At 38.5% G+C, this 7,894-nt stretch overlaps 1 protein-coding gene across 1 annotated transcript; it reads left to right on the top strand.

Annotated features, from left to right (window-relative positions):
• The first annotated feature begins 462 nt into the window (after nt 1-462).
• Nucleotides 463-7,496, top strand: cope (COPI coat complex subunit epsilon). Its single transcript, XM_035648329.2, has 10 exons — nt 463-622; nt 809-871; nt 1,022-1,122; nt 1,595-1,747; nt 2,145-2,198; nt 2,836-2,917; nt 3,070-3,225; nt 4,728-4,796; nt 6,568-6,642; nt 7,153-7,496. Exons 1-10 carry the CDS (start codon nt 521-523, stop codon nt 7,204-7,206), a joined length of 909 nt encoding a protein of 302 aa, XP_035504222.1. The 5' UTR covers nt 463-520; the 3' UTR covers nt 7,207-7,496.
• Nucleotides 7,497-7,894: the final 398 nt, after the last annotated feature.

Here is a 7,894-nt window from a genome sequence, read left to right as displayed (position 1 = left end):
GTGTGTGTGTGTGTGAGAGAGAGAGAGAAAAGTATGTTGCAGAATTTTTCAAAAACATACAATATTCCTTTATAAATCCTCATTTTAGGAATGCTAGAACAACCCTAAATAAAAAATGTTTAAACATTTCTGTAAATTCATGGGTGATATGGATGAAAACATGGATACATAAAGCAAAACCCTTTACTTCTTATTCCTATGTTTTTTGCATCAAAACGCCAAAACGATCTGGTATAATATTTACACTATCTATATTATTAATTTACCCCACACTAAACTGTAAACTCTAAATTATGTTTACAATTAATTATCATTATTCTTATTTAAACACACTTACAAGGTAAACGTTGTCAAAGTGGATGAACAAAAATTTCCTTTTTATGAAAATATATCGTGGCAAAGATTTTTAAAAAGCCTCAAATTGCACGATTGTCAGTGAACTCCATCTCCCACAATCCTCGACGCCAAGCAGGAAGTGATCGTTTATTTGCTACGTGTCAGGAAGTCGTCTGCAGTCAACATGGCGGCGCAGCAGAGCGATGTTGATGAACTTTTCGATGTAAAAAACGCTTATTACATCGGCAGCTATCAGCGATGTATCAACGAGGCTCAGAAGGTGAAGGTAGGTGACGCGTTTTAGACGGTTAATGTTAATTATTATTATTATTTTGTACATCCTGTTGGCCTGTCTGGCTCACCGCAGCCAACGCTTCGTTTTGCTAGCAACAATGCTAAATGCTTCAGCTAATGTTTCTCGCCGGGGAGTCAGATCTGAATTCAGCTGCATCTTGTGTTTTGTCTTCTGAAGCCGTCGGCACCGGAGAAGGAGACTGAACGGGACATGTTTCTGTACAGAGCATACATCGCCCAGGTGAGTGCCAAAGTGCGGTTTCCTCAAGTAGAAATCTTTGGACGTGTCACACTGGGCACAGTTTCACTAGCTGAGAGTCACTGTTTATTTGTCGCCGTCACAGATTGAGAACAGACTCACCCTGACCTGCTGTGTTCTGTGTTGTTGCAGAGGAAGTACGCCGTTGTCCTGGATGACATCAAGGCCAACTCGTCACCCGAGCTTCAAGCCGTCAAGATGTTCGCTGAGTATCTGTCGAATGAAAGCAAAAGGTGAGAGTTCGCATTTGACCGTTAGTTCAACATGGAGCTGAACGACACGGCCAAAACATAATGCACTTTGTCAGTATGATATAAGCAGCAAAGCTCAACACATCATTCATATTTTTTAGCAGATGAAGCTTAATCCAAACTATTTAATGTAATAGTTCCACAAGGTGTCTATGTGGGACACATTTTCATGCAAATCATGCTGGTTGTGTTGAATAAAATACATTGGGCTGTCAACGTTGGTGGCTGCCCGCTGTGCCCAGTGTTTTTTCAAAAGTGTATCAGGGTTACTATTTATACCTGAGGATGCTCAGCAAAAGCTCGTCTCTTCCAAATGCTTAATGAAAGCTCTGTGTAGAGGTTACTAAACTGCCTTTCTAGCTGATTGTGTCATTGTCTTCTTAAAGTCTTCATAATCTAAATCTCTATGCCCCCCCCCCCCCCCCCCGCCCCCCCCCCCCCATTTTTTTTGTAGGGATGCTATTGTTGCCGATCTAGACAAGAAGATGGCGAAGAGTGTGGATGCTGCCAACACCACCTTCCTTCTCATGGCTGCCTCCATCTACCACCATGAGATGAACACTGATGCTGCTCTTAGGACTCTGCACCAAGGAGAAAGTCTGGAGTGGTAAAAAAGGATCAAGATTTTACTGAATACGGTGTCGCCAAGAGTTTGTTTGCAATCCAAACTGGTTTCAAATAGATATATCCGTTTCATTCTTGTTCTATGCATTTAATTGTCATCAACCATTCTGTATCATGCACATCAATATAAGCTAAAATTGCGTCATCATTGTTAATGAGACAAGTGCGTTGTAGGGAAAGAGTTTATATTTCCAAAAAGCACTCTATGGAAAGTGTCTCCTCCCACAGAAAATCCACCATCTTTGTAAATTCTAGTTTCAGCTGAAACATCTGCTCCTCATCACTCTCTGGTCGGTCACTGGATTTTGTGAGGTTGCCTCAATTTGGAGACATTTGCATGAAACTGCGAACTGACCTTTTTTTTTCTCTTCATTTTTCAGCATGGCCATGACCATTCAAGTTTTGCTGAGTCTGGATCGTGTTGATCTGGCAAGGTATGGGAATACGCTGTGTAATATTTGAATTGAATTCTTAGTTCAGATTTGTTACATGAATGCTTGTGGAAAACATCAAGGTACTTTTTGAATGTCTTTAGTGAATGTCATAGTACCACATTACCACTAGAATTCCATAACTGTTGATATCAAATTCAATATCACAGCAAAAAATAGAAAACAACAAAGGCTGCTGTTATGCAAGAACATGCACACACACCTATTGTTGGCGTTTAAACAGCAATTCCCGAACGCTTGGAGGGAAGGGTTATTATACTACCTTCATCAGTCGTGGTGGAATCATATTTCTTATTCGTACAACGTCTACGATAGCTTTCCAACATACAGTACTCCAGGGGGAAAAAGTAACATCCCATTTTTGGAACTTTGGCATCAGCTTTGTAATGAAGCACCTGTTATCATGACATCTCTTTTGTGCTTGTCCTGTGAAAGTGGACATATTCTTTATTTTAAACTCTCTTGAAACCTACAAGAAAACCAGTGTGTGTGTGTTAAATCTGAAGCTACATGGTAAAAAAGGAGACCTTTTTTCACACAAGTGTATACTTTATGTATGATTGGGGCTGTGTTCCTCTAATATTGATCACTATTACTCTCTTCTCTTTCTCATTGACAGGAAAGAACTGAAGAAGATGCAGGAGCTGGATGAGGATGCTACTCTAACACAACTGGCCACAGCCTGGGTTAATATCGCTGTGGTAAGGAGACAATATTTGTTGATTTATGATTTAAATGCTAAATAATTAATAATTTGTATACTCCTGTACACAATGGAGTGAATTACATAATGGCTATGTGTACACTGAGTAAATTATATTCATGTTTTATTGTGCTCTGTTTGTTATTCCAGGGCGGAGAGAAGCTGCAGGAGGCCTACTACATTTTCCAGGAGATGTCAGACAAGTATTCATCAACACTGCTGCTTCTCAACGGGCAGGCAGCCTGTTACATGGCTCAGAATAAGTGGGAGGAAACCGAGGGAGTGCTACAGGAGGCACTTGACAAGGTGAGATGACAGTTCAAGCTTTGTTTTTTTTCTTCAACATTATCTGACACACTGACCTCACTGTCGTCTAAATACATGGACAGTTGTTTCATAGGCTGATATAGATTCATACGGCGGCTAAACGTAGGAGTTGTGTCAGAGGTGATATAGATACAGGATGGAACCTCATAACAAAATGCAGTCAAAATGATTTTAGAGTAAACACATTTTTTACATCATATTGTGGAATATGGAGCCGTCTTGTCTTTGAGATATTTTGCTGATAGAAATTCTATCTAAGTGAACATAAATATGTTATTCCTCTCTTCCAATTTTTTTTATGTGTTGACAAACCACAGTTGCAAAGATCTAAACATAATAACTATGACTCTTTTTGTTATGAGTGAGTTATACTTACAATCAGGCTAGCCACAGCATTAACACTTTAGGCCCAATATCACAGGTCTCTGAAACAAGGCCAAATATTTAATCAACTCCTCGCAATGTAACAGCAGATGGCACCATACACTCTATTGTTGTCTACAGTTATTCAGTTACTGCCCTGACTCTGTGATTGGATAACGGTTTGACCAGTGTGCATAGTTCACAATATACAAGTAATAATTAATTTTGAGTTGCGCTTGTTGACTTTAATGTATTTTCATTTTTCGCACTGTTGGATGTGCACTGCTCTGTGGTTGTCTGAGTTGGCCAGACAGCACCAGGTTTGTGAAATGTCTTAAAACTAAATCAGCTATTTAGGTAAACCTAAGTGAAGCTTTGATCAGCTGCTCTGCGCTCCCTGTCTGGAATTCCCCATGTCTGTTATAAAACTACCTTTGATAATTTAATCGTCCTTCATGAGGAACATTAAACCCCTGGTTCAAGATGCCTCGAGGTACTACAGTATTAACCGGTTACATTATTTACAAAGTTATGGTTATCTATTGATTTTATCTTTCACTAAACACACAGAACATAACAGGATTGTAATGAGAATGTACATTAATGATGTCAGCGCTCACATTCTGCCTAGCTAAACTAGACAAATAGTTTTATGTTGGTAAGTGGAATAGATAAATGGAAGTTGTGATGTAAAGTTTGAAACATACATGTAAAAATAAACACCGCAGCAACGCTTATATTTTCCCTCCACTTCTATTTAATGGCAGATGTTCATATTAGACTGGATCACTTCACCACCTTGTTGTCTGAGAGAGATTGATGTCAGAGGAAACGGTGTGTACGACCACTGAACTGATTGACGCAGAAGGAGGTTGAATTTTCTGTGCTTATCTGGCCACTGAGAGACATGGACGAGCAGAAAAGCGGACCAATGACAGTTGTTGCTTTCTGCGTCACGGTGACGTGTAGTCACATTTCCTGGGAAGTGCACATCAGACTACGCCGTGGGGTACACGGCTTCACTGTAAAAGTGGCGTCAGTTCTTCTCAAAAGTATGAACTACTGTAACCTTTAGTCTGTCACTTTCTTGTCATCTCTGTCTTTCTGTCTTCCCACAGGACAGCAGCCACCCTGAGACATTGATCAACCTCATAGTGCTGACCCAGCACCTAGGCAAAGCTCCTGAGGTGAGACTTTGGACCTAAATCTTTTTACAATGGCACTGTCTTAACAGCTATCAGTTTTGTGTTTTCCTTTTGACAAGCTCACCCATGTTCAAAGAGGTCTTGAAAGATACTTTTTGTACCCCTCAGCAATTTGTTTGTTTACTTTGATTAAACCAGGCAAATGCATTCAAGCGAGCAATTACTTGATTGTGTTTGTTTTCTATCACAGAAAGTGTATTCTAAGCATATTTATTGGTTTAGTGCTGTGTGTGAATTTTACACCCTGGCACTCAGAGTTCATGAGATAAAGACTCAATTATCTCCCCTTACTATTGATGTCCTTGATAGTAATGCAATATAATGTCGGCCATTGACACAAAGCCTTGAGTAAAATATTTCCAACTGTGAAAACTACTGATTTGCACATATCATTCAAGGTTAATTTCACAAACAAGCCTAATCCTCAGGTATGGAAGAGAGTTACCTTTGAGTGGTGTTTATTTCTCTTTACCTTTTAGATTTGGATAAATCTAAAGTAATGTTAATGTTTGTCAGTCCTTGGGTAATTAATGTTCCTGACAGTGATATAAGTTCAAATTCTGGTAGTTGACTTCTTTTCTCTGCGAGTGGAATAGTGTTTGTTCGAACACAGATGTACACTATTGGAACGTGTGCCATCAGTGGACTAAATTATTGAATGTAGCTGTCTTATCTTGATGGTGCCAGAAATTAGCCTGACCAATATGTATTTATTCTACATCAAAAGAAAAATCTTGACAACGATGCCTAAGATTTTGTTATAAAACACCTATGACTATGAATGTAATTGAGGCTTTATATTTTACAATTTAACCATAATCTTTATTATAAATAACAGTTAATAAAAAAGAAAAACACATGTACAACCAAATATATAGAACTTGATTTAAGAAAATAAACATTTTATTAAAAATGTAAACATAAATGCACATATTTTCTGGATTGTGTTCTCTGTAACCTAAATGTTTTCATAACGGCTTATTTTGGCATCAGTACATGCAAATAAATTGGTCAGGCTCTACAGATCTAAAATAATACCAGTTAACTGGCATTTAACCTCCAGTTGTATTAGTTGATGTGTATGTGCTCCATGTTTTATCCACCAGCCAGAATTGCAGTATAATCGAGGAATTAGACATTGAAAATATCCCAACTGCACAAATGCAAGCAATATTTGAAGTACATCATGGTCTTGGCCAGAGTTTTAGTCAGGACACATGGTTATCCAAGAGAGGTTGAATTGAGGGTGAATGGACTAAAATGATTTGACTCTCATCCGAAAGGCTTGTTCAGGTCGAACTCACTGGTGAGGTTTTGAAACTCTTTGGGGTAGTTATCAAGGCCATTGATGTCACTGGATTCGTTTGTGCTACAGGCTGATGTAAGGTCAGCCGTTGGAGTCGTTGGAGTCACCTGAGGCTAAGTGTAAACAACAGTCGTTTTTTGGGTCACATGAACGAACCAAGTGACATCAATGGCCCCACAGAGGACGTGGAAGTCTTCAAGGCCTGCCGATAGACACAAACAACCCTACAATTGTACTCAGACTTTGGGTGAAAACTAACTGGAAGAACACAGACAACAAAACAAATGCAGAAATCTCTCTTGGGACAAAAACCCCACAACAAACAATCTTTTTTTCTACAAATGTGTTTTTTCAGACCCTTCGAAAAATGTTTGTTGTTGACAAGCTGCCACGATTTTCATAATTTTACTCATTACTTTTTGCTGATCTGTTTACTTTTGTCCTCAGGTAACCAATCGCTATCTCTCTCAGCTGAAAGATGCACACAGATCCCACCCATTCCTCAGAGACTATTTAGCCAAGGTAACTTGTTTTTATCAGGATGTTTATTCTTTGCTCGGCTGAATTTGTAGAAAACTTCCCTTATTGCTGTATTCTAACCATCCATTCATGACTGCCATGCAACTGTACAACACTGAATGCTGTTGAACATTTGAAACTGTAGATTGTTTATTGAAAAAAAACCCATCACAAATAACATGAGGAGGTTATCAGGAGAAATCAATGGCCTGGGCTATTTTGGATAACAAGACCTACTCAGTTGTTGACAAGCCTTCATAATATTTCCTCTGTGATGATTGAATTACCTAGCTTGGTTGTTGTGATAGTCGGGCATCATGTGATCTTGGATCAAAGCCAATGTGAGCATTGACCTGTGAAACTTTAGCCTTTGATACATATTAGTTTGCAGATGTACATTAACATGCTGAAATTGGGCATCGCTAAACAAACCATGCCATGCACAGCTGTTCTTATGGTCAGATGTTTTTTCGGGTGTCCAATTGTTTTTCTCTGCTCTTTGTTTTTCTGCAGGAGAATGAGTTTGACAGACTAGCGTTGCAGTACACCCCCACTGCTACAGCGTAAGACACCTGCCTCTGCTGAGGTGCCTGAACAACAGAATTAAGTTTAACACCATGAGGTTAACACACTCTCTGTCTCTCTTACAAATCTACGTCACATACAAACAATGTTTTGACATATTTACTTGTAGAAAAATGTACTTCAGTGAAAATTTGGCTCTGTTATTTAAACCAGACTAGGGGTCATCATTTTCCTAAGGATATTTGAAATAAAATTGCATTTCTCTTATGAAAATCAAAACACCTGTTTACTGTAAGCATTCCTTTGAAATAATAATAAATGTTTAACACGTGTGATGTGTTTTAAGTGTGGTTTTGTGAATAAAAAAGGGTCTGTGCAGGCAGACTCCAAAAATATTTAAGTCAGGACTGTATATTCAAGTTGGAAAAGTGGGCAATTGATCAAGGCTCCTCAGATTCACAGGGGAGGTTCAGGTTGCCTCCATATCAATTATGTTTACATAAATATATTTCCTTTTTAAATGTTATGACTTTGGAATAATATACTTTATATACTTTAGCATAATATACTTTATGAGTTGCAGGATTTAATTTGATTGTTTTTGTTTTGTTTAAAAAAAAATCAAAATATTTGTCTCCCCATTTGCTATGGCATTAACAAGGAAAACCATCAGAAAAGTTGCAATAATCAATCAAGGGAGAGCTGCATGGGTGAAATCAGCACTTATTTA

Source organism: Scophthalmus maximus, chromosome 13 (genome assembly GCF_022379125.1).
Source record: "Scophthalmus maximus strain ysfricsl-2021 chromosome 13, ASM2237912v1, whole genome shotgun sequence".
Classification (NCBI taxonomy): Eukaryota; Metazoa; Chordata; class Actinopteri; order Pleuronectiformes; family Scophthalmidae; genus Scophthalmus; species Scophthalmus maximus.
The sequence above is the reverse complement of the archived record's forward strand: the minus strand, read 5'-3'. Positions and strand labels throughout refer to the sequence as shown.

What these genes read in the sequence shown, in the direction of transcription:
- cope (XM_035648329.2), top strand. Translation starts at nt 521, where the DNA reads ATGGCGGCGCAGCAGAGCGATGTTGATGAACTTTTCGATGTAAAAAAC. An exon ending in ACAGAGCATACATCGCCCAG is followed by an intron (nt 872 to 1,021) that starts GTGAGTGCCAAA and finishes GTGTTGTTGCAG; the next exon opens with AGGAAGTACGCCGTTGTCCT. An exon ending in CAAGGAGAAAGTCTGGAGTG is followed by an intron (nt 1,748 to 2,144) that starts GTAAAAAAGGAT and finishes TTCATTTTTCAG; the next exon opens with CATGGCCATGACCATTCAAG.